The following is a 24,129-nucleotide window of genomic DNA, read 5'->3' as shown; positions in this document are numbered from 1 at the left end:
TGAAAGACTTCCGCCGAAGCAAATAGGGACATTTGTTCCTCGCAGTCACCCATGCGGACGCCCTGCTTGTCCGCCCTACGAGTATTGTAATGGTGATGGACTCCGGATTCACTGGCTTTGGTCCTCGCGAGCATGCTTTCTGCACGATGGACCGATTTACCCGAATGACTTGGTGGGTCGCAACGGGTCGTTTCAAGATTCGTATTGGAATACTAGCTGTAAACCAGCTTCGACTCGGGGATTTTCGTGTTGGGCGACTGACTAGAAGGCTCTGTCCGCCCTGACGGTAATAATACCGTCTTATGTGGTGAAGCGATGCCATGTGAGCTTCGTTCGCTCAACCGAGACAATTGCCATTGCCGGCGCGGATGTTACCAATCATTGCCGGCTTGAGCCCGAAAGGGGGCAACCATGAGTGAGCAAGATTCTGGAAAGAGCTGGTGGCGTGTAGTTGTCCTTACTCCAACAGGCGATGACCGAAAGCGACTGGGAGGAGTGGGCCTGAAGTGCGATGAGGCGGCCGTCGAGGATGAAGATTCTAATGGCTTGTCGACGAGAATGGGGCTTGCAAGCAGCTGACAATGTCCGTCAAAGGGTTAGCATGGCTCTCCATGACCACCAACACCGTTGAGATGCTCAATACGTTTAAGCAGGGATTCATTGACCTCCTTGAGGCTTGCGATCTCCTCGGTCTGCTCTTGCAATTTGGTCTGCAGCTGCTCCAGTCTCGCTTCGCTTCGCAGTCGATGCTTTCTTTGGGCTTTGCGGTTTTGCTCTTTCCGTTTCTGCGTGATGACCGGCCAGGTTAGCTCTTCTCCAAGTCCAAGGATACTGGTAGAGTAGAATCGATGCCGACGGGGTGACGTACCTCTCTCTTGTCGCTCTGGCAGAGCTCGCAAGATTTGGACTGGTGATGCTGGCCAGCACATGCTGGCTCGGACTCTTGGTCTTTCGAGTGCCGCCTCGAGACACTTTGATCTTGTGATTCTGAGCGTGATGATGCGTGTAACTCCAGTACCGAGGAGTTTATGCTGTCAGTGCGACCGATCTGGATGGGTGATTGAGAAGGCGTGGCGAAATGAGTCGGATTCTGCACATGGACCAAGCCCGGAAACGTCGAAGATGGGAACCCAGGCTGTTCCGAATGTCGTTAGGGACTGTTGTCTCGAAGACAAAATCTCAAAATGGATTGATTACCTGGATGAAAGCTGGCGGGATTTCGGTGCCTATCCCGTAGTAGTCTAATGACTGCCAGAGATGCCCATGGTCATAAGGGTTGTCCACTTCGGATGGTGATGTCTGTGCATGGAAGCTGTGGACTGAAGAAGAGTATGTGAGATCGTCCATCATGACTGGAATGATGCAGACGTTCCTGGCATAGACGCTTGCTGTGCCTCCGTTATTGTGGTGGACAGCGACTTGTTTTTCTCGATCTAGGGTTCAAGAATACCACCTGGATTACTGTGCTTCGCATTGAGGTTCAAGAGTAGTGAATGGCTGCCAGTACAAAGATAGATGTGGCTAGCTGGCGAGGCACATAGAGTGCCTTGGGAATTTGTCTTGTTGGGAGGAGATTCGTGGTCGCTCCGTGATGTTTTGCTTTGCTGGCCTGAGGTGTAGAGATTGTGACAAAACTCCGGCATAAATATCGTGTGGTACAGGTGATGATATAGTGATAAAGGGAGAAGAAGAGGCAGTTGCATACCTTGGGTCCTCACAAGTCGGAAGAAGATTCCTGGTATATTCGAGATGCTGCGGTCTACGCTGATGGCGCCCAACGTGAAAATCATGCGACACGGGAACCAGCAACCTCTGCCATTTACGGGGAACGCTCACACAAGGCGCGGTGACCTCCACGAAGGCGGCCATTGACGATGGAGGGCAGTGGAGCCACGTGTATGCATAGTCCTGTAAACATTGACATGCCGCGCGAGAGACTTTCCCCATCGCTCGAGAAACCTTAAAAGCAAGGCTATATCGAAGGATGATCTGTTGGGACGGGTCGTAAGGCGTCCAGCGGGAGATTCGTGTGTGGGCAACGTGCACAGGGGCCATAGGTATTGCAACAGGACTCTATTGGGGATTTTGTCTCTCATCACGTCGCTAAGAAGGCGAAGTACCAGAACCTTAGACTAACCAGCTTCCATGTAGGATGTGCAATACCGGATTGCGGATTATTCCTGGAGGATTCAGACCTGCATTTTCTCCTGCCGAGTGAGGAAACAAGGATGTTGAACCCCGCGGCGGCCGTTCTGGGTCATGCATGGAACATGGCCGGCGATATAGATATCTCCTTGACACAGGAGGCCTAATCAGGTCAGTTTCTCTCCTGAGCACGAGTTCAAAGACATCAATAAAGAACGTGCAGTCTTTGGCCTTGCTGTCAAAGGCGCGGGCTCTACCCAAGTTGCAATCGATAAAGGTAGGCATGCTAAAACCCTTGTTGAAAATGACTTCGATAGCTCCCGGCTTCCCATTACTGGCACCTTAGTGTATGCAAGAATCTTGTTATGTCGAAGTATGTATGATAAACAGGGGAATTGGATGTGCAGGTGCTCAAGCAGCCACACCTCTCACCCAATGCGATGCCAGATGTCTCGCTAAAAGTCGCAGTAGTCGCTGAAAATGGTGGTCCAGAAGCTTTCTCGATGGACGGTAGATGTGCAGGGTCTCCCCAGATCGCCTGCTGCGGTCTTATGAGTCAGCCAACCTGGCCCAAGTCCTTTCGATAAGTAAGCAGGCACGGCACGCAGCAGAGAGGGTCAGCCAATCTGAGCTTTTACCACGGCAGCCACTTGGCGACTGAGCTTGCAGGAGGGAACATGTGCTAATCGGTCTCCAAGCCGAGTATTGATACATTTCGGAGGTTATCCTTCATAGAGTAGTCACCGCCTTTTGTCGCAGCAGTGATGCTTAGCACGATTATGGTGAGCCTCCACCTGCTGCCCAGAACAGCTTCGGGGCACACCCTGTAATGATACATATCAATCCATATCCACGTCGCTTTCCTCGCCTTCACCATCGCCGTCCACTGATGCTGATTCGTCATCCTCCATATCCTCGTCACTATGCTCGGCGAGAAGATCTTGCGTGATTTCCTCGTTAAGGTCCCTGCTTGTCTGGACAGAAACTGCGCTTCTGTCGCGTCGTGCCGTAGACATCTGCGCCGAGGATCCAATTTTCCGGACCTTTTTGCGCGAACCGTTAGTGAGTGGCTCAGCAGTCGTTTCTAGGACGGTATCTTCCGTGATGGTGGGATGGCGAGTTCGAGCGTTGTAGATCTCCAGGTCACGGTCTCCACTCCATACATCCAGCCGCCGACTTGTTTTCCTCAAGACTTTCATCCACGTTTCGACTTCCTCGCCATAATCGCCCGCTTCGTAGCCCGGGGGAATGGCTCCATTCTCAGGCTCAACTTGATCGTCGAGCCATCTGCGACCGATCAATCCAGCGAAGCCAAAGCCTTCGTTGTCCTCTTCCTCTTCACTGTCGTACGTGGGAGGGAGCTCGCTGATCCGCCTGGCTGCCCTCAATAACCATCTCCCCCCCTGCCTTATCTGTCGGGCTTCTTTTAGTGCCCGTCTTCGTCTCCTCCTCAAAGCCCATTCGACACGACGCTGTCGATGTTCTTCCAATTCTCTCTGGTATCCGGTTCTAGCCCTAGACTTGGGCAAAGTGCCGCTTGATGGAGCGAGCGTGTCAAACTCTCTCTTGCTGCGATGTGGGCCAAACTGGCTAAGCACCACATGATTGCCAGCAACAGGTTGAAGTGGCTGAGGTGTGCCATTAAACCGGTCGACTGTGTCTGGTGTACCTTCATCACGGCCTGGTTTCAAGATACTTCGGCGAGCTTCACCCGGCTTGACCACTCCTCTAGCTCTAGACGGAGTATTTTTCCCTCTTACACGCTTGTAGCGTCCACGACCGGGGTGGGGATCGACGGCTTCCCAATCGTCCTCGAGACTGTCAGCTTGCCCACCAAGTGCACTGCTCATAATCTGTCCGTGGTAGGGTTCTGGAGTACCCACGCCAGGGCTTGCACGTGAGTCAGCGTCCGACATCAAAGAGTCCTCGTCACCATACAGTGCACCCTTTTTGAGTCGCTTCAAGGCTTTGTGGTCGGGATTCATCGGGTCAGCCATGACAAGGGGAGGTTCGCTGGCCACTTCCAGCATGATGCGCTTCCTCTCCGCCGTCATTTTCTCCGCAAAGGCTACTTCTTCTGGAGGGTCTTCATTTTCCTGATCTCCCTCTTCAGGTGTGATGTTCACCAAGCTGGGCACCAAGAGTGGTAACGTATCGGGATCGTTGGGATCTTCGTCCTCTTTGTATCTGCCGGGACCGTATGGATTGTTCAAGGCGTCCTCCTTTGTGAAGTTGGATTCCAGATACCACCACATGATCCACAGAAACGCCTGCGCCCTGCTAGCCGAGCTTATGGTTGGTCGCATTGCCAGGTCAAAGAAGTCGACTTTGTCGGTGAAGTGTGTTTCACTGACTTTGGGTGCAAATTGTGAGAGCACAAAGATAAGGTTGACTGGGTTCGTTCGCGGAACGGGAAGAGCATTGAGCGCACTCATTGTCCGTGGTTCCTCTGTATCCTCACTTGCACCTTTCAAGATACTTTTCAGCCTTGGAGCATCCTGGAGTGCTTTGTAATCTTTCTGGCTCTTGTATGCCTGCAGAGAAGGTATGGAGTGGTACGTCCTCAACTGCGCCCTCATCTCAGGGAAGAAGTTCAACGTTGTATTCATGCGGCCAACATTCACCAAGAGGCAGATCATGGCCATGTTTTGTGCAGCTTCCCGATCCACCTGCAGCCTGTCCTTGAGAATCTTACTCGTCTTGGAGCTTCTCGCCATACAGTCAATGTAGATGTCGGCAAAAGTACATGCAGACTTTCCATCACTTATTCTCGTAAAGACTGGCTTCAAATCCTGTGTAACAATGCTCAGGAATTTGTATTGTATTTCTTTTCGCCATAGTGGCGTACCGTCCGGCTTCTTGATGTGTCTGATCTTGCTGCCAGAGTAGACTGACCCGACGGTACCATTGGCCTGTCTCCGAGTGCCGACTGCAGTACCGACAGTCTTCAGGTCGGGATCGGGGGTGACCTCTGATTTTCTGGTCTTGGAATGTGACGCCGAGATGACGCTGCCTTCATCTTCGGTTCCCTCTTGTGGCTGCTCATGGATCCATATCGCACCCTTTCTCGGTCTCGATTTCCTGCCACTTGATGCTCTTGAACGGGCAGTGCGACGGGAAGCAACAGGAGTGGAGCCAGAGGGGGTACCTTCTTCCACTTGAATCGAATCGTCGTCCAAGTCGGCAATCTCAGGCTTTATGTCATCGATCTGGTCGTCGATGGTGTCTCCAGAGGGCGCAGGGGAGGGTTCGCGGGAAGTCATCGTTGCGGATATTGGGATGAGAAAGTCTGAAGGGTTACGAGACTTGCATTATATTGGTGGAGAGCCCAGATGGACGCAAAGTCACTCTTGTCAGGGTTATTTGGGTCTTATAAAATACGAAAGGAATGGTCGAGGCTACTCTGTTGGCCGCGACTGCATCCTTGTCACTGCATTTGGACACTGCATGGTGACGGCCGACGCGCCAAGCTCCTTCTAAGTTACAGTAAGTACCTAGTAACTTAAAGTGAGCGTACTAGTAACTTAGGGAGCCGGCAAAGCTGCCATTTGAGTTACGTGCCTGGCCTCTGTAGTTGACTTCGATGGGCCTTTCGTCGATCGCGGCCTTTGTCCTTCACATCAAAATATATGAATGTGAGATTGGTCGCGCTGCACCTCTGGGAGAGTTCCCAAAGAGATATGTCCAAACGACATCGGTAGGTCGAAAATGATGGGAGGCCTTGAGAGATTCGGCCAAGGCCATGCAAGGCGCGCTCCTCTGCCTCAAATGCTCACCGTCTCTTCACTTGAATTTCTTCAGGTCAAACTGATGTGCCAGGTTCATCATCGTCGAACGTCTCCCACTTGAACGTTGACCATGACCAATTGGACACTCGGTGAGAGATTCCACCAACGCTACCCTCATCTGAGCGGAGTGAAGGCGTTATGGGAGACAAAGTGGAATTTGCCCCGTCAATTGGGCGTTTACCCATTCCACAACGGACTTTTCGAGGATTTCAGGATAGCAACGAGATACCCTTGTTGGTCAGGTTGCCGACAAGCTCCAGCAGTCAAAACAAGTGCCCAATGGTGCTGCTTATCACTGGACTCGACGGGCACCGCCCAGACAACACGGGGCGGACTGATGAGTTCATAAACCGAGCAGGAGCTTGCGTGATTGCTGAGATCCCAAGCACTGCAGACTGTCCCTCAGATCGCCGGGATCCCGAGTCTTCAGATCGGTTATCCACTGCCATCTTGGACTGGATGGACAAACAACCACAGTTCGACATGCGGAAATGTATTGCATGGGCCCTGAGCGCTGGTATGCCTTGTGCATACTCATCATGCTCGCCTGGCCAGCAGTATTGGACAGGGTCCTCGTACCCATCACTTCCTCTCCCGGGAGTGGCTCGAGCACGTCGATGACCACGAATATCCATTTGTCCTCAGTGAGGCGTACGTCTCAAAGTATGGTTACAAAGACTGGGAAGATCTTCTTCAAAATGCCCAAAGGGATTACAGCCTTGTTGAAAACGGCTTGTTAGTCGGACCCTGCTGCAGGTTGCTTCTTGTCAATGGCACCTGGGCACGTTTAATGCCTATTGAGGATAGCATGCTGCTGTTTAATCATGGAAGACCCAAGGAGGCCCGCTTCTACGAGAAAATGCTTCACATAGGATACCCACCAGCGAATGAATGCATTTGGCCATAGATGGAAGCAGTAATGGCACCGACCGCATGTTCGAGTGGTCTTTCCTACTCTACGTGACATGGCATGCCAACTGGTGACAAGGTATCAATATATCTTTGATGGCCCTCCCCGTCTTGTCGACCCTCAGAAACCTTGGGAGTAGACCTTCTCCCACATCCGCGGAATGAATGTCTTGGCTTCTTCGATATGCTTCGTTGTCCACGGTGTGGTGTTCGCGGCCTCTGCTTCCTTACCATCGAAAGCATGCACATTGTCGATTTCGTGGATAGCCAGATACTTTGGCGGTTCGCCCTGGGTAATTGGGGTCTTCGGCCCAATCACATACCTTAGCGACCTTCGATATCCAGGCAGCTTGCTTAGCAGGTTGAGATGTTCTTGACGATACCAATCATCAAAGTCTTTCTCATTGGCCTCGCTTGGTTCCATTTCAACAGTCAAAAGGTAAGACGGCGCGGCTTTAAAGTGTCAGTCTAGACACCTAAAAGCTGAACAGGCTTGACTCACAATCTCCAACCTTCTTGGGATCAAATTCCTGAAGGAGTGAATAGTTCCTGGCGTCAAAATCACCAATCTCTTGATCTGACTTCTTGTCCGGCCACATTTCACTCGTATGTCGCACGTCGTCGTGAAACTCCTTTGACTTCATCGGCTCCTCGAAATCCGTCTGATATAACGCAAGGAATTTACGCGGATGTGGTTCTTTGGCCTTGAACGCAAAGTCATGGCTTTCTTTGTAGAAAGCAGCCTTTGTGGACGTTTTGCTGTTGACCAGGTCGTCCAGCTACAGATCAAATGTTCAGCGCAGGCACAAGCTCTTCCCTGGGTGGTAACGTACATGTTCCTCCATGTACCATTTCACCCAAAGATCGTCGTCAACTCCAACATTTGGTTTGGGTCGGGAATTCACCGACAGCAGATACTTTGCCGGCATTGTGTCGAGGTATCACAGTGGACGTATCAGGAACTGTCTAAAGCCGTCGAGATACGTGTCGTTGCAAATAGCTAGCTACTGATCCCTTGCCGTCGACCACGGTACTTGTAGCACGTTCAGCGCGGAGAACCCCGCGCCACACAATTTACTTAGATGACGCCTTATCGTGCAGCTTTACCTCGGGCGGCGGCGCAGTGCGGGGAGACGACTTCTTAGGCAATCCAGGTTCTTGCGAGTTTGAACAAGCCTCCCGTTTCATGAGACAAGGCTGAGCCAGCCCTGCTTGTATTTGTAAGAACCCAAGCCTCAGATTGCAGCAGCGCCACGAGCTTCATATGCCTGGGGAGACAGCGAAGTCATCAGATATGGTTTCCATTATCGTGGCGGGAACTGCAACCACTCCGCCACAGCACAGGAAGAAGTAAGGCAAAGACGGGAAATGCTAACCAAAGACCTGCACTTAGCATCGTATTGTAGTATGGTGATAAGAGTCGAGAACAGCAGCCCCGCTTCCAGAGACACGAAGTACCGGTTGACGCCCCCTCTACGGAGGTTAGACTCGACTACTGTCCACGCATAATCCAGAAACGCAAAATGGTAAATGTATAATTCAGCTACCAGTACAATCACAGGTCGACCTTCCATCCACCACGTACTTCATATCATTTTTTATATTAGTAGAGAGCGCTGGCGTTCACGATGTTATTATTACTAAGAAGTCTTGATTTGCTTGCGAGTGCGTTAAGTACGTATACTGTAAAAAGTGTCTCTTTTACGTACAAGTTTTAAAGTTCCGAGTGCTAAGCCTCGCGCCTATAAGCTTTAGGCGAGAGATGCCTATTTCTTTAAGCGCTTTAGGTACGAGGCACGCCTAAAGCTTATAGGCGCGAGGCTTAGCACTCAGAACTTCAAAAACCGTATATAAAAGAGACACTTTTTACAGTAAGCGCGCTTAATGTACATATCAAAGAGATATAGATTATTAGTACTCAAGAGATCGTGAACTCTTAGGCTATCTTTTGGTATAGGTATTAATATAGATTATACGGTACTAACGTGGTGGTAGCTAAGTTGTACGGATAGCAGTAATATACATTTGCTATTTTGCGTTTCTGAATTATACGTGGACAGTGGTCGAGTCTAACCTCCGTACCCCTCCACCTCATTACTAATTGTCGCGTGGCACGTCATGATGAATGCTCTGGTGTGATAGGACAACGTCTACATTTCCTAGGATGGACAATAGTCACCTCGACATATAAGGAGGGTAAGTAGCTCCCTACCGCACTCCATGAACGTGCTTGTAAAAACATCGCCGCGCTTACTGCGACAACAGATACTCAGTCCAACCATCACTTTGCACTTCAGACACTCATTGCGAAAAGGATCTCCCCGACAACCTCGCGGCTTCCGCAGCTCCTCTGCCATCATGTCTGGAAAAATGCTAGAGGCATTGATCTATCACCCACTGCGCGTGGACATCCACTCGGTGCCCATCCCGACACCAAAAGAAAACGAAGTCCTAACCAAGGTCGTCGTGTCGGGCTCGAACCCTAAAGACTGGAAGCGGCCATTCGTCAATGAGCAATTCAACGGCACGAACCAGGGCGACGACATCGCCGGCATCGTCGAAGCCGTCGGATCCGCCGTCACACAATTCAAACCGGGCGATCGTGTGGCGGGATTCCACCAGATGCAAGCCCCTGGCGGATCGTACGCAGAGTACGCTATATCTCCCGAGCACACTACATTCCACATCCCCGCCAATGTTAGCTTCGAAGACGCAGCTGCTATCCCCTTGGCTGCTATGACCGCGGCTGTCGGTCTGTTCGTCCAACTGGGACTACCTGAGCCATGGGTAGCGGCCGCACACCCGGAGAAATTGCCCAAAGGTGGGCTTGTAGTTTATGGAGCTGCGAGTGCAGTCGGCGCATATGCCGTGCAGCTCGCGAAGCGTGCTGGTATTCACCCTATCATCGCGGTCGCGGGACGGGGCATGTCGTTCGTCGAAGGCTTCCTGGACAGCAGCAAGGGCGATGTAGTGATAGACTACCGCAAGGGCGATGAGGCTGTGGTCGAGGGTATCAAGAACGCGATCCCGCAGGGCGCAGAGTTGGAGTATGCGTACGATGCAGTCAGCGAGGCAGCGAAATCGTCGTTCGGCAACATTTGCAAAGTCCTGGCTCCGAACGGACAATTCACCACGGTGTTGCCGACCAAGGATGACCCGTCGATTCCCAAATCCGTCAAAACACCTTTGACAATGGTCGGAAGCGTCTTCACCAAGGACAAGGACTTTGGGTATGCGTGGTATCGGCTTTTCGAACTCGGTTTGAAGGATGGTTGGTTCAAGCCGCATCCCCATGAGGTCATTCAGGGTGGGTTGAATGGCATTGAAGAAGGTCTAAGAAATTTGAAGGAGGGCAAGGTCAGTGCCACAAAGTATGTGTTCAGGATTTCGGAGACGGAGGGACTCTTGAATGGCTCTAAGGCGTAGAGGATTGCTCGGACGCTGCCGGCGGCGAGTCTGGAAGAAAAGTCTTTTTGACCCATTCCATGGGCGAGAAGCGTGTTTCAGGGGTAAGGCGAACGACTTTCTCAGGGTTAAGTAGGCCTAATGGATCCAGTGCCAATTTGATCTGACGCATCGTGTCGATGCTCTCAACGCCGAGCTCGTCAATGAGACGGTCTCGCTTCTCGAGTCCGATGCCATGTTCACCTGTGATCGTGCCGTCCATTTCGATGGCGAGTTGCTCGACTTCAAGGACTAACTTTTCGGCCTTTTCCTTTTCGGCCGCGCTGTAGAATATGGCGGAATGGAAGTTTCCGTCGCCGACATGACCACAGCAAGATCCAACGAGCCCACTCTCCTTCAGCTTCTGGTTCGTGATGTCGATGATATCCGCCAATCTGGACATTGGCACTGCGAGATCCGTTCCTAAAAACGTGTCATCTGGGTGTCGTTTGAGTGTCATTAAGCTCCACAGCATCGTCTTCCTTGCCTGCCATAATGCGTCCGACTCTTCTTCGTTCTTGCCAAATTGGAAACTCAGACATTTCGTTTCCTTGGCGAGTGAATAGACTTGCTTCACTTGTTCACGAACTGTAGATTCGCTTCCGGAGAATTTGAGGAAAAGTGAGGGCGTCTCGCTCAACTCTTTCGTGCAGTACCCCGAGTTGTTGATGGCGCCCATCGATGGCCCATCGAGTAATTCGATTGCGCCCAATGGGAGACCTTTGCGAACGATCTTGACAGCGGCCTCAACAGCTTGAGCAGTGGTCGGGAATGCAGCGACTGCGACCCTAACGTTCTCGGGCTTGTTCGTCAATTTCAAAGTTGCCTCAGTGACCAGGCCTAGAGTTCCTTCAGATCCCACGAACAATCGCGTCAGGTCGTACCCTGCGGACGACTTCTTTGGTCTCCGTCTGGTCTTGATGACCGTGCCGTCAGCCAGGACGACAGTCAGACCCAGCACCCAATCTTTCACCGTGCCATAGCGGTATGCCGATGTCCCGGAGCAGCCCTGCGAGATCATACCCCCGATTTGTGCACCTGGTCCGGGATCTGGTGGGAAGAATAACCCAGATTTACTCAGCATCTGGTTCAAATCGACGTAGCCGATGCCCGGCTGCACCACAACATCCATATCATTTTCGTGGAGTTGGACGACCTTATTCATGCGTCGGAAGTCGATGCAGACTTCGCCGTGAATGGCAGCAAGGGTGCCTTCGAGGCTCGTACCGCCACCGAACGCGATGATGGGAAGCTTCCGTCGATGACATACTTTCATTATAGCGCTTACATCCTCGGTTGATCGTGGGTAGACGATCAGGCAAGGCCTGTCGAGATCGCCTCGTGGTGCTGGAGACCACTCGGTGCTCGATCGTGCTATTCGCGAGCCAAGATCCTCGTCCACGCCGTCATTGCCCAGAAGGTCAATGAAATCCACCTTGGCACATTCGATGTTGTTTTCCGAGAGGCGATATGGTGGTAGCCAGTAGGATTGCAATGGTGCTGTGGACCGAGTCTTTAGTTGAGGAAAAATGTCCTCCTCGAAGTAAAAGATCACGGCTCCTGTCAGTAATATTAATCCAGTCAGCAAAACTGCTTCGGTAGTTTCTGAAGGACGATTAAGGACTTTGATTCGGTCTATCACTCCTGGAGATCTGTGTGATGCCGTGCGCTGCCATTGCCTATGAGGCTGAATTCTAGTGTAAAGTGCCTTCACATTTCGAGGTCGAAGAAAGATTTTGGTAAGAGCGGATCTGGCCATGATGCCAGCGGTAGCCTCTTCACGTCGACAAGGCTGTGGAGGGATCCAATTCTCGTGCACCTTGTCGGCGGATTGACCTAGATTCTTGTATGATTGACCGTGGAGTCTTTATCCATATATGGCTTCGTAGTAGGAATGGAGGTGGAAGAAACAATTGAAGTTAAATCAAAATGTGCTGCCCATAGCGGTCCCCACAACGCTTCCCCCTAAAACCTATAACATGCATCCCCGCAAAAAGATAAGGGAAGCCCATAACTTAGAAATGTGCCGGAAGATTTCCGTTCGGCTTCAACCTTGCGGTACCCAGGGCTGAGAAGGCCTGGAAAGTGGTACTTTAACCACGAACAAATGGTTTACCTCAAACGAAATCTCACCACATACGTATCCGCGGTCTCAAGTCAAAAATCACGCGCAAGGTATTTGGTAACCCAGTCATGCTGCGTAATGACACTGGCAGGTGGTACTATCTCTACGTGGACAAGAGCGCATTTGTGCTAGCACAGTGTTCGTCTTCGAATCCTCCGACATTGGACAAAGATGTATCACTGTCAAATGGTCAAATGGTCAAACTAGCTCCTATGCGGTTCCAATAGAAGTGTGTCTGGCGGTCGATGTCACAGCAGGCGTCTGCTGTGGCGAGATAGCAAGCCTGGCTTGGGTCTCTCTCATAGCTTCAACACGTTGTTGGTATGTATCGAGCTTGCGCAGATCATCCATTTCGGCAAACACTTTCTTCTTCCTCTCATATGCCTCCCAGAACTCCGTGTTCGCCCTGTGAGGTGCCATATTCCACTTCTCGAGACTCCCTTCCTCTTCGGGAGTCAACTTCAGGAAAGCATACATATCGGCACGCCTGATTTGCTCTCCTTCTGGCGGAATGTTGATAATCCTCGCACGAAGCCGTGTTCCGACATGACTGTCCTCACAGCCGAAGCCGGCAACGACCATAAAAGTAGGGACAACAATAACTACCACCGTTATCAGCTGGCTCAAGAGATCGGACATTCCTATTGTGACGACATGCGCTCCGAATGCGATCCATGCAATCCAACGGACGATTATGTAGTACACCAGCTCGATCGGGGTAGATTGTTCCTCCGTGGCCTCGTTCTTCTCGCGAACCGGCAAAGTCCTCACCCTCTTGGTCTCGTCGCTTGATTTTGGTGGCTTGGGGTTGTAGACGAAACAGTTAAGAACCAGGCACTTTGGTACAAAGAGCGCCGCGGCCCTCGCATCTGGTAGAATGACAACAATCTTAGCCTTGTCCAGATCAGCGAGCCTTTTCTCGCCAAACACCAGTTTGTCGGAGTTCGTTGGACTTGCACTGAAGGCTTTAGGATCCACCTTCTCGATCGCTTTTCTCGTGTCTTCGACCACCGCCCTGTCAAGCCAAGCGGTGTTGCGACCGACCAGATACACTCGTGCGATTGTAGATATTACCATGGACATGGCATTGGCAAGTCCCCACCAATCGCCCATCAGCACTGTTATCACTATGAATCCGGCCTGTACAACAACTCCGATGACAAGCGCTATCCACATATCGAGGAAGAATGAATGCGGCTTCGAGTTGATGTCCCATTCGACGCATGTACCAGAAGTCTTGAAGTTCTGTTTGACGAGCCAGCGGGTGAACCAGCCGGCCATATCAGGTGTTTGAATACTGGCTGAGAAGTTGTACAGTTGGAATCCGGGTTGTTTCTCGGTGAATTTATCACTCGCAACCACAAACGCTCCAAGAAGAGGTAGACACTCAAGCCAGCGACTTCGTACCAGTTTGCCGACATGACGGTCGACCTCGTCAGCGCCGAGGAGCGTGACGATGCCCAAGGCGTCGAGTTTAAATGGTGCAAATGTTTTCAAGTACCCAAGCATAGGCATCTGGGGATCGTTGTCCCGGGGCGGCGACGAATGACACGATGCCAGGGTCAAATGTTTATCGACATGGAATCAAGCATCGGCGAGGTTGGGACTTTGAGGATTTTGCAGGTTTGCTATAGCCACCCTTGCGGACGAATACCGGGGTTCAGATCATGGAACATTTAGCTAGGCACAAGATCATGCGCCCCCAATCGCTTGAATGGTTGTTGCATTAAGTTGTTTGCGATGGGTAAGGCATGGGTTGCCATTGGTTGGGGGCCATGCACTAGTCAGGTCCATGTCATGCAGCCCCAGCCCCCTCTCCAGCCTTGCTGATGATGTTGAGATTACCTTCTCAGGTGAGGCATCTCTCAACCATACCATGAGGCAGAATCCGGAATCTGCGACTTTGATCCGACGGGCCCCGTGCTGGTCCTGCGGGCTGAAAGTTATCGGCTTCGGCGCGGGCCCTTGAAGCTTAATGAGACGCACGGCGAAGAAAGTGGCCCAAGTTGGACATGAAACTCCATGCGCCGCACCAGAGGACCGGCTACGAGGCCGCATCCGCCATGGCGTTTTCCGACCACATTCTGCAGACTCACATATTGCCGACAGCTGCTCTTCGAAGTCCAAGTGAAAGAAAGAAGCCTCAGGGCCAGAAAAGTTACCAATTGACCAAGATCATGCCAGCGTGCTGGGATGGCCGTGTTACACTACGCGCGTGCCCAAGCTATGCCTCTGATTCCATTGCTGCTGCTGTACAGACGCAGGTGACAATGGGCACATCGTGAGGGCCCCTTAAGCGACGTCTGCCAAAAAAACCTGTGGCCCCCATCTACGACAGTGCGAATCCTGGAATAGCCTGTCGCCACAACGGCGCGTACCGTTATGCATGACCTCTTATGGCCTAGTCTCTGCCGCGATGGCTCACAGCACCTCAACCGTACATGTTCCTTGGTCGACTTGAATTTCCTCTTGTATATACTCATGGATACCATGTTGGAGATGCTCAGCACAAAATCTGCTCATGACAGAACCAGCTTTCATCGTCTCGGAAACACGGAAGGACAAGGAAGTCGCTACACAGGAGCACTTGGCATTCCCAGCACAAAACCACGGATTTCTGTGCGGACCGGGTTCCTAACTGTAGGATGCTGTCTAGCATTCGCTGTCGCGGTTGCGACAGTACAAATCGAGTCTCTTGCAGTGGAGCTGGGCCAAACGTACCAGCTCGTTGTCATTGGTCTCATGTTATCACTCATGTGGTACTGCGCTCAGCGACAGATACAGCTCGCCCTGCTTTCAATCGAAGCGAGGCACAGATGTCCCACGAAAGGAACCTCCATGTTACAGAATTTGGACGCGATCCTGACCTTGAACCCTCTTGGATCGCATGTCAACATCTGCTACCGAGTAGTGATAGGGGTACTGCTGCTCTTGCCCCTAGGTCTGAGTGCCGGGTACAAGATCTTTTCAGGAGGGTATAGTAATTCTCCAGCTACGGTTTCACAAGCCTATTTCGGGATCACAGGTCCGCCTGGTACCCAGAATATTGGTTACGGTGTATCACTGTTTGTCAATACGACGTTGCCGTGGTTTGATGATCCGGGTTTTGACCGTGTCTACGGCTTCAATATGTACGTCGCGTCTGAGAATACGACAGCGATGCTTGATGGACCGATGCCGTCGTTTGTCTCAGCTCAGCAAAAAGGCCTTCGACCTGGGCAGTCTCTGTCATTGACAGCCGAGGTCACTGCAACAGTCTGCAACCTCTCATCCTCCCTCGACCAGTCCCGGGCTTGGTTGAACGACACTTTCCAGAATGTTACTGGAAACAGTGACATTAACACAGCTTTCTGGCAATTCTTTAACACTGCCGATCAATTCGTAGGCCTGATGACTCCCTACTCGTGGGACTTCTCCACGGTATGGATGTCATGGTGGTCAGTCAAGCAACAACAAAACTTCGGTTCCCAGGTTCGTCAATATAATTTGACTCGTCAAAGAATGATCGGCACTTGGGACATAACAGCCAACTCCGTGTCGCTTCGGAATGCAACATTTTTGCATTCAATTACGAACAATCAAACCATCCTCAACTTCAACCTGCTGGGTGCAGGCAATCTTTACATCTTTGCTCTGACCGAATACGACTACCTGTTTCGTAACCTGGGATACTGGCGCAAGAACAACAACTCCAAATATCTTGAATTTGTGAAAACAGATTCCACCCTCGTGGCCGCTATGATATGGTCTCGCATAACCTCGCTCGATGGTCCGGAAGGCTGGGGGTTAGACACAAGTGATCCAGCACCTATCGATCCCAACCTTTATTACCATGTTACCAATGTGACGCAACAATCCACGCCCATCACACTGGAGCGCAGCACGTGGGGTTTGTTTTTGATATTAGCTACCAACCCTTTACTTCTTGCATTCTCGTTACTTTTCTCCGCCGCTTTGTACTATGATTCCCCAATTGGTGAAGGGTTCGGCCTGTCATCGATACTCAGCGCGGCGAATCCTGCGACCCTCAGTTTGCTCGATGGTGCGGGACTATCAGGGCAGCTGAAGGAAAAGGTCCATGTGAGATTCAACGTTATTGCGAAGCACGAGGAGATGAAGGTGGACGAGTCCGATTATCTTAATGAGCCAAAGAGGATCAAGATTGTGTTTGGGGCGGATGATGAGAGGAACGATCATGTGAGAATGAGCGAGGTGTATGGCTGACCTGATGAACAAGCACTCAGCCAACATGGAAGAGCGAGAAGGTGCCTCAGCGACAGAGCCAGCAAGGAACTTGCTGTCTTGCGAGGCTTGCTTGGACGCTGTTGGACGGTATCTACTGCAAGGGGCAAATCTTCCCCCAGGCATACGTGTCGGCACGCTTTTTACTGGCATCTCGAGGCCATACGAGGCCCAAAAAGAACTCCCTAAGACACTTGCAGCGATCTACTGTAACTTCGTTTCCCCTATCTCTCTCATACTGAATTGCCATGTTCTGTTCGCCAATTAATGCACCACACATTGTTTCAAACAACTTCACTGTTCCCAGTACTATACCCGCCCTCATCAGTCAAGACACTCGCCGCACTGGTTGTGTATTCAGAATCAGGGTCCACGCCAATGGTAATCCAAGCGAACAGCCCATCCTCGACCTTTTCACCGAGCAGCACATAGTTGAGCACCGGGTCACTATCAGTATTGGTCTCTGTGATGAAGACCCTATCCTCGTCATTGTCTGTCGGTGTGATAGTGTTCGTCGTATATGGATATACATTGTCGTTGATATAGTCGATCAAGTCCTGGTCATAGAACACTTGACCAATGTGCCTGATCGTGCCACCGGAGATGGTATCGTTGGCAAGGACCGTTACATTGGTATGGGTTATCATATGGATATGCGTGGCACGGCCAGAGTAGTATCCAGGGAAGATGGTTCGCCAGCCCGCAACACCATCAGAATCAGTCTTCTGGATGCCGCGGAGGAAGGTGGCGTTGATGTTGGCCGTGTCGTTTTCGTTACCATTGCCATTGGCGACGACGCCAGCATATACACCTGTGCTGTTGCAGCTAGAGTTCAAAGTGTCAGTCTGAGAGCGGTAACATAAAGGGGAATTGGACTTACTGCCAGATATCAGCATATATGCTGGTGATGGGCTCGCAGGTATTGACATTGATGAACTGCTCTTCGAGATAGACTGGCACACCAGGCTGGGCCTCAGTGATATCGTGACGGACAAATTCACCTTGGACATCTAGGAAGTGTTAGCTGCAATTCGAGATCCATGTTTGTGTTCACCCTTACAGTATGGCCCAGTCTCGCCTTCGGGGTTCAGGATGCAGGATGAGTTTCCGTAGATGACCGACTCATAGTCCGTCGTCCATGGAGTGACATCCAAGCTTGACTCGTGGCTCGTATTGGCAACGGTGGCCCCAAAGTCACTGATGTACGCAGTACCACCTCCGCCTGCATCACCACCAGAGCTCCCCGTTGGAGCAGCACCTGAGGCATCAGAAGGAGCTGCGCCGGAGGCTGAGACGTCGGTAGGTACGGCGGTGGATGAGGCTATTCCGGACTCTTGTCGAGCCATGAGGGATCCTGATCGATGTCAGTCCATATTGCACAACCCTGGATCATACTCTGGTAGATCATACTCTTCTTCCGCAGAACCTCATCTCTCAACTCCTGCACCTTGGCCACTCGACGATTGATGGATCGCTTCTCGTAGCCTCTGGCTTGAAGTTTGTCAGCGCAGTGGTTGAGGTTGCTGACACCACGCTTAAGGTATGCCGACCGTTCGGCTATCTCTTCCTCTAGACTGTGTCCTGGGTGCGCGCTGATGGTAGCAGAGAAGATCGCAGCTGCGGTTGCAACTGTCATGAGGTTGGACTTGACCATTTGAGTGCAGATGAGAAGCAAAAAAGGATCTGACAAAAGGTAGTATTGAATTGAATGAAGAAGTTTTCTCACGGCCTATGTGCTCTCCTGACCCCTCATAAAGGGGAGAGTCTCTCTTTATGCATCGCCGTGGCGTCTTCTGCCTTGGCTGTCCACGTCGCCACGCAACGACAGTTCGTATACCCCCCATATTGACGATCCCCAGAAGAACCACTTTGTCGTCCTTGCAATATCATTCTGAGAAATACCGTCCTTCTGATTGGACAACTGCTGCTAGTACCCCAGTGGGCGAAGCCTTATCTACCACGCAAACGCGCAGACATCGTACCTGGTTTAGCCAAAGTGGTTCACTTGGCGACGAGCATCCCCTTAGCGGCTCCAAAGCCGGGTACGTGGCCTCGGATGTTGTTGGCACTACCATGAAGCTTGATGTTGCTTGGCTCTGCTTGGCTAACATGGTCATGGCAATTGTGGGCTGGCCAGGCTTGCAGCCGTCCTCACCATAACAGACTGTCCTCACAGACTGAAGGAATTGAGGATCGAAAGCAAACCTGTGATGCAATCGCCAGATATTCTGGACTAGCCTGACGTGAAGGCATGCTGCAGCCTTGCGGACGGTGATGAGTATCGACGTCTACTCAGGTGAAGAGCAAGGTTCCAGGGCAGTTGAAAAGATTGAAAGGTTGGTAGGTGGAAAGACCCAGTGATGACGACAACGGGTTGTAATGCACGTGCCCCTTGTTTCATTGCCGACGTGAGGCTCTGGCACCCACTATTCAAAATACCTCGCCCAATTCTGAGGCCTGTATTAATAAGCCCGGTCCAGGAACCAGGTTCATTCTCAGCATGAGAGGTATGTAAGACTAGTGATCAGTCATCACAGCATACCTTCTCGGGTCGCAGGGCACCCTACAAAAATGATCAGACACTTCAGGCCAATCGTGGCAGACAGAGATGTCTCTTCGGGCTTTCCGGCGCTGTTAACGCCCCAGTCCTGCTCTGATTTGGGGAAGATAATAGGGCTTTGGTGGCCTTGGTGGGGTATTGCCGGTGCGACCTGGGGAAACCGTTCGCAACACCTGTCCTTGAAACCCGAGAATAAGGCCGCCAACATGCAAAGTCAGCTACTATCCGAACAGTCGCACGGCAGAACACGAATTGATTCGGTAATCGCTGCGCTTTCGTCTCCGGCGTGCCAACCGAGTGCAAGAGCCGAAATGGTCAGCTTGAGTCTCTTTCAAGGGTTGCAGTGCTTTCTTGCAACCGTAAGTCGAAGCAACGAATGCTCTCTCAACTTCTCTTTTCCATTGAGTGATAATATATATCGTGCCTCTCTTCTCCAAAATCGACGACTTTCTCGCAATAACGAATCTTTGCCTCAGCTACCTGCTGTCCTCTGAGTAACCCACCAATAGGTAGAAGAAGTATGCCGTCCGCGCCTTTGAGTTGCCCGGTCCAGGTGTCAGACTACCCGAAGCTCGACTCCAAACAGGCAGGCCACTTGCGACATTTCCACAACTTGGTGTCCCAACCTGACGGCGAGTGGCATCACTTTGGAAGCCTTGAAGGTCAACAAGAATGGGACGATGCATATCGATATCAACTAGCCACCATGGCCTATGCCGCTGGTGTGACGCACTATCATCGTCTCCCTGCCATGAGGGTTGCTTTTAAAACTCTGATGCGCCGCATGATCCACAAAATGCTTCGACGTGAAGTCTGGGGATACTGGTTCAACACTAGCCTTGGAGGTACACTTCTCGACCCGGACCTCAAGGAGCTTCGGAAACCATGGATCGACCCTGTCATCAACGAGAACATCATGTACAGTGGACATCTCCTGCTTATGACCAGCTTGTATGCAATGCTATTTGATGACGACGAATTCGAGAAGAAAGGAGGTCTCACCTTCACCTGGAACCCTCTCTTTTGGGGCTTGGGGAAGGGGGAGTTCCAATACGACAATCGAAGCCTGCAGGAGGTGATTTTCAAGCAGATGAGAGAGAATGACTGGGTGGGAGTATGCTGTGAGCCGAATGCCGTGTTCGTCGTTTGCAACCAGTTTCCTGTAAGTTCAGCAGTAACGATATCCACCTCATCGGCTGACTTTAGGAGATCATCGCCATGAGGTATAACGACGTACGTGATGGAACGAACAACATCGAAGACGTGTTGGAGAAGTACGAGGCATCGCTGGTCAAGAAAGGAATGTTAGCGGACGACGGTCTGTACGCAGCCTTCTTTGCACTCAAGCAAGGCAAGGCTGTTCCTGCCAGACAGGGCGCTCATACGGCCTGGTAAGAAATTGCGACCCAACGATGTCCCAATACTGACGTGGCTAGGGCGAATGCGTTCATGAATAGTTGGAACTCGGAGAAGGTGCACTCGCTCTATGACAAACAAGTCCTCGGCTTCTTGACCACAGCCGATGGAAAGACACAACTCAATCCCACCGGGGTCGCCATGGCATTCCGAAAACTCGTGCTGGAAGGTGGTGAGGACCCTCATAGCGTGGAGACGCTGCAAAAGGCTCGTGAAAACTCTTCGAAATTCGTGAACCCAGCTCTGCCATTCCAAACCGTCAGCTGGGGACTCTTTACTATGATGCTATCAGAGCTTGGTAAAACAAAAGAGCTCAACGATCTCCTCCATTTCGCGGACACCCATCTCAAACCGACGTGGGAAAATGGCGGGTTGTACTACCCACGAAACGATCAGCTTCTTGATGATGACCAGAACATGATCCATGTAGAACCACATTCCGGCAATTCAGGGCTTGGCTATGCTCGCCTGAACGTCCCTGACGGTCAAAAGAAGATGTGGGAGAAACCTTGGACAAGGTCCGTGCTTACAAGTCGCCCTTGGGTGGACAGACTGAACTTTGCCGATGGAGTGGACTTCTTGAGAGGCACATGGGATGATGGTGCGGACGCCATGATCATCACTTTGAGAAGCTGGACAGGGTCTCAGGATGTCACCCTTAGCATCAGAAACCTTCCCAAGGGCGACTGGGCAGTTTATGTTGATCAGAGACTGAAAGATACAGTAGCCCTGGGGGATGGTGAAGAGCTGACAGTGACAGAGAAGGTTGGGGAGGATGAGATTGACATTATTGTTGCCTCCATGTAGTATATGCAGGCATGACAACGAGGGATCTTCGTAGAGTGGTAGAAGCACCGAACCAGATCCGTCAAGCCTGTTTCAAGATTATTTGGCGCAGTCTGACCTTGGACGCCTGTCAAGCTTGAATGCAGTGACAAAGGAGAGTTGCCCAAGGCTCCGATGCCGACAACATCCACTCTGGATCTGCGGATTGGTGACACATGGGAATGCCCGTGGAAAAGTTGAATCAAGTCAAAGGCAGACTGATGCCATATAAGTCCATCTGTTGTTTCCAGTTCCATTGCTCGGTCTTCCCACTGTCGTAATCAGACCACCAGCGCTGCAGGACATCACGAGCTAGACGAACATTGCCCATGGCACTGAATTTGATGAGCGTCTGAAAATGCGACAATATCTCGTCGCGTTCCTCTCTCTTGACGCAGGCAAAACCTAGCACGAAAGTCGGGAACAAGAGTACCGCCATGCTACTTGTGTAGCTGATTTGCTGTAGGTAGGTTAAGCCGTCTCGCACTACTCCTTGAACCTTCGCATCGGTCAGGCTGGCTGGATGCACAATCGCGTAGAGCCATACAGATAGCGCAGAGACGTAAGCCGAGCATACCAGACGTAATTGCCTCGGGTCTTCGGTGGATGAGATCTTCGGCTGCCATCGTTCCAATTCGGTCCACAAGTCCATGGCCTCGCAGATAAGCATCCCGTCGATCCGTCCAACCTCGGTGACTTTGTTCTGCAGTGCCGAGACTTTGGCGACCATCCGAAGGAGACCGTCGTAGACACCAATCATGTGAGAATTAGATGTGTGCATCGACGGGCTAATTGTGTCGGAGGATGGTTCGAAGATGGTCTGTTGAAATGGGTCTGTTGCTCGGGCCAGCACATCATGGTACATGTAGTACTCCAGTGAAAACTGGCTGATGGAAGGATTGCTTGTATTCCTGGAATCGGTGGACCTTACCAAGGTCAGTAACTCAGACCTAAAGAGTTATCTCTAGCCGGAATAACAGGGAATGACTCAAGAGGTGGGAAATTTTCCAACATGGAATCACTCACTGAACCAAAGATCGAGCAGTATCAAGCCTGATCCGCCAGCATACATCCCCTGTACCTTCGGAAATCTCGTAAAGACACAGTAAGAGTGCACTTATAAGAATAGCCTCTCGATCCGACTCTTTCTGCAGTGCAACTGGCTTTTTCAGAGCGGCAAGGCGTGCCACTTGTTCTGTCTCAGCAGTTTCCAAGGTCGTTTTCTTTTCGGATGTTACCACAAGGTCGACCTTTCCAGTCAGGTTGGTAAGGTGCGAGGCTGCCACGCAGAGAATTGCCTCCCGAATCATGGAGTCGTGAAGACTTCGTGGGACCACTGTGGTCAGAAAGGGGTTCTCTTCGCCACTCGAGGTGGTCAGTACCAATGATGTGACTTTGGTAAAATGTGTAAACAATTGTCGTCGTATAGGCGACTCTAGACCGTCAATCAGGTTTGGCAGGCTCTGTGGAATTGAGCTGGGTGGTTGAGCTTTGTGCATCTGGTATTGCTCCTCTGGCACAGCGGCTGCACGAGGCAGGCCGTCAGATTTTGGAGTCGAAAGCATATGCTCCATCTCGGCTTCGGTGAGACTGGAGTTCAATGCATCCCAATCGAGTTGAAAGTAATCAGCCGTCGGAACGTCGTCCAGACCTAACCACGTGTCCGTGGGAGCGCCCTGGTTTTCAATGTTTGTTCGATATGGAACGATTGTCTCGTCTGCCCATGAAATATCCCCTTGGAGCTCGATGGTCGGCCGCTGGCTCTGCGATACTGCCGGCGTCCGCGCCGGAGGTGCAGGTGTTGCAGTTGTGGACCGTGCTTCATAACGTACGGGCTTTGGGTAGCCTTCGCAGACATAGCCAAGTCTCACACAAGTTCTACCTATTTTATGAACAGGACATGTCAGCAACGAAAGGCCGCTCTCCTCAGGGCAAGGGAGCCTGTTTCCAGGAAAAGTGGCACAGTCTGACTGCTGCAGCTCTTCGGGTTCAGATAGAATCGTTGGGCACTCAGAATCCGAAGTCCGCCGCATATATCGTCACGGCGGTCGCTGTTGGGCATGGATGAGTCCATCAGCTCCAGCGATATGACCCTTTTTGTTCTGCCGTCAAGGCATACGCTGTCGTGGCCTTGTTGGATTTGACCTTGTATCCTCGTTACGCTCTTCGTGAGACCGTACCACTTTGACTGAAAACAGGCTCGCCAGGTGCTTGAACAAGAGCTAAGAAGACCTACATTCTGGCTTGCCTTCATCGCACCTCTTCTTCCTGCGTCGGCAAGTCAGACACCCCGTTCTTCTCCGCCTTATCGGAGTCTCGTTATCGCTGTGCATCTTTTCTGTAAAATTGCCGTAGGTCTAGCATGACCTGGTAAGGCTCTCCTCGTGGGTTTCAGATTCCGAGACGCTTGGATATTAAGAACGTCAAAGGTATTGAGATTATGAGGACGACTTTGACAATTGGATGAGAGAAGAGCAGGCGACACCTGAGGTAAATGAAAGTAGCCGAGGCTTTGCAACAGCGACCCTATTACAGATGCCTACCTTATCTCTTCCTCCCCCGTATCTATCCGCTAATCTGGCTGTTGTCCAATGAATAGTCTTAGTATCAGCCACCATCTTTTCACCCCGAAACTTGCCTTGATCCGATTCACCGGTATCACGGCACTGTGGCTG

General features: G+C 51.4%; 11 protein-coding genes across 11 annotated transcripts; 4 read left to right on the top strand and 7 right to left on the bottom strand.

Moving 5' to 3' along the window:
* Nucleotides 1–596: 596 nt before the first annotated feature.
* EDD37DRAFT_654877 (uncharacterized protein) lies at nucleotides 597–1,347 on the bottom strand (the record flags this gene model as incomplete). The annotated part of the gene is made up of 3 exons (XM_062818721.1): nucleotides 597–785; nucleotides 869–1,135; nucleotides 1,198–1,347. The coding sequence occupies 3 exons, from the start codon at nucleotides 1,345–1,347 to the stop codon at nucleotides 597–599; spliced, it is 606 nt and encodes a 201-aa protein (XP_062665310.1).
* Nucleotides 1,348–2,643: 1,296 nt separating this feature from the next.
* On the bottom strand, nucleotides 2,644–5,572 carry EDD37DRAFT_216939 (uncharacterized protein). The gene has a single exon (XM_062810356.1). The coding sequence runs from the start codon at nucleotides 5,406–5,408 to the stop codon at nucleotides 2,985–2,987; it is 2,424 nt and encodes an 807-aa protein (XP_062665309.1). The 5' UTR covers nucleotides 5,409–5,572; the 3' UTR covers nucleotides 2,644–2,984.
* A 392-nt stretch (nucleotides 5,573–5,964) lies between these two features.
* On the top strand, nucleotides 5,965–6,748 carry EDD37DRAFT_643771 (uncharacterized protein). Its single transcript, XM_062817450.1, has one exon. It carries the CDS (start codon nucleotides 6,072–6,074, stop codon nucleotides 6,552–6,554), a length of 483 nt encoding a protein of 160 aa, XP_062665308.1. The 5' UTR covers nucleotides 5,965–6,071; the 3' UTR covers nucleotides 6,555–6,748.
* Nucleotides 6,749–6,759: 11 nt separating this feature from the next.
* On the bottom strand, nucleotides 6,760–7,944 carry EDD37DRAFT_643769 (uncharacterized protein). The gene is made up of 3 exons (XM_062817449.1): nucleotides 7,676–7,944; nucleotides 7,345–7,621; nucleotides 6,760–7,295 (listed from the first exon to the last, which is right to left on the bottom strand). Exons 1-3 carry the CDS (start codon nucleotides 7,769–7,771, stop codon nucleotides 6,964–6,966), a joined length of 705 nt encoding a protein of 234 aa, XP_062665307.1. The 5' UTR covers nucleotides 7,772–7,944; the 3' UTR covers nucleotides 6,760–6,963.
* A 1,268-nt stretch (nucleotides 7,945–9,212) lies between these two features.
* Nucleotides 9,213–10,247, top strand: EDD37DRAFT_551030 (NADPH2:quinone reductase; the record flags this gene model as incomplete). The annotated part of the gene is made up of 1 exon (XM_062813685.1): nucleotides 9,213–10,247. A coding segment is annotated over one exon (1,035 nt), but the record flags the coding sequence as incomplete, so codon positions are not given.
* EDD37DRAFT_216916 (D-lactate dehydrogenase) lies at nucleotides 10,145–12,225 on the bottom strand. Its single transcript, XM_062810355.1, has one exon. It carries the CDS (start codon nucleotides 12,043–12,045, stop codon nucleotides 10,258–10,260), a length of 1,788 nt encoding a protein of 595 aa, XP_062665305.1. The 5' UTR covers nucleotides 12,046–12,225; the 3' UTR covers nucleotides 10,145–10,257.
* A 362-nt stretch (nucleotides 12,226–12,587) lies between these two features.
* Nucleotides 12,588–14,045, bottom strand: EDD37DRAFT_698698 (uncharacterized protein). Its single transcript, XM_062820184.1, has one exon. The coding sequence runs from the start codon at nucleotides 13,924–13,926 to the stop codon at nucleotides 12,622–12,624; it is 1,305 nt and encodes a 434-aa protein (XP_062665304.1). The 5' UTR covers nucleotides 13,927–14,045; the 3' UTR covers nucleotides 12,588–12,621.
* An 856-nt stretch (nucleotides 14,046–14,901) lies between these two features.
* EDD37DRAFT_614017 (uncharacterized protein) lies at nucleotides 14,902–16,635 on the top strand (the record flags this gene model as incomplete). The annotated part of the gene is made up of 1 exon (XM_062815500.1): nucleotides 14,902–16,635. One exon carries the CDS (start codon nucleotides 14,902–14,904, stop codon nucleotides 16,633–16,635), a length of 1,734 nt encoding a protein of 577 aa, XP_062665303.1.
* A 203-nt stretch (nucleotides 16,636–16,838) lies between these two features.
* On the bottom strand, nucleotides 16,839–18,596 carry EDD37DRAFT_216893 (extracellular dioxygenase). Its single transcript, XM_062810354.1, has 4 exons — nucleotides 18,064–18,596; nucleotides 17,714–18,007; nucleotides 17,534–17,663; nucleotides 16,839–17,478 (listed from the first exon to the last, which is right to left on the bottom strand). The coding sequence occupies exons 1-4, from the start codon at nucleotides 18,305–18,307 to the stop codon at nucleotides 16,938–16,940; spliced, it is 1,209 nt and encodes a 402-aa protein (XP_062665302.1). The 5' UTR covers nucleotides 18,308–18,596; the 3' UTR covers nucleotides 16,839–16,937.
* A 981-nt stretch (nucleotides 18,597–19,577) lies between these two features.
* On the top strand, nucleotides 19,578–21,665 carry EDD37DRAFT_216845 (uncharacterized protein). Its single transcript, XM_062810352.1, has 3 exons — nucleotides 19,578–20,375; nucleotides 20,423–20,604; nucleotides 20,650–21,665. Exons 1-3 carry the CDS (start codon nucleotides 19,734–19,736, stop codon nucleotides 21,434–21,436), a joined length of 1,611 nt encoding a protein of 536 aa, XP_062665301.1. The 5' UTR covers nucleotides 19,578–19,733; the 3' UTR covers nucleotides 21,437–21,665.
* On the bottom strand, nucleotides 21,547–23,923 carry EDD37DRAFT_216877 (fungal-specific transcription factor domain-containing protein). Its single transcript, XM_062810353.1, has 3 exons — nucleotides 23,687–23,923; nucleotides 22,481–23,332; nucleotides 21,547–22,380 (listed from the first exon to the last, which is right to left on the bottom strand). The coding sequence occupies exons 1-3, from the start codon at nucleotides 23,785–23,787 to the stop codon at nucleotides 21,657–21,659; spliced, it is 1,677 nt and encodes a 558-aa protein (XP_062665300.1). The 5' UTR covers nucleotides 23,788–23,923; the 3' UTR covers nucleotides 21,547–21,656.
* Between the last annotated feature and the right edge of the window lie 206 nt (nucleotides 23,924–24,129).

Source organism: Exophiala viscosa (genome assembly GCF_022695815.1).
Source record: "Exophiala viscosa unplaced genomic scaffold EDD37scaffold_18, whole genome shotgun sequence".
Lineage (NCBI taxonomy): Eukaryota > Fungi > Ascomycota > Eurotiomycetes > Chaetothyriales > Herpotrichiellaceae > Exophiala > Exophiala viscosa.
The sequence above is the reverse complement of the archived record's forward strand: the minus strand, read 5'-3'. Positions and strand labels throughout refer to the sequence as shown.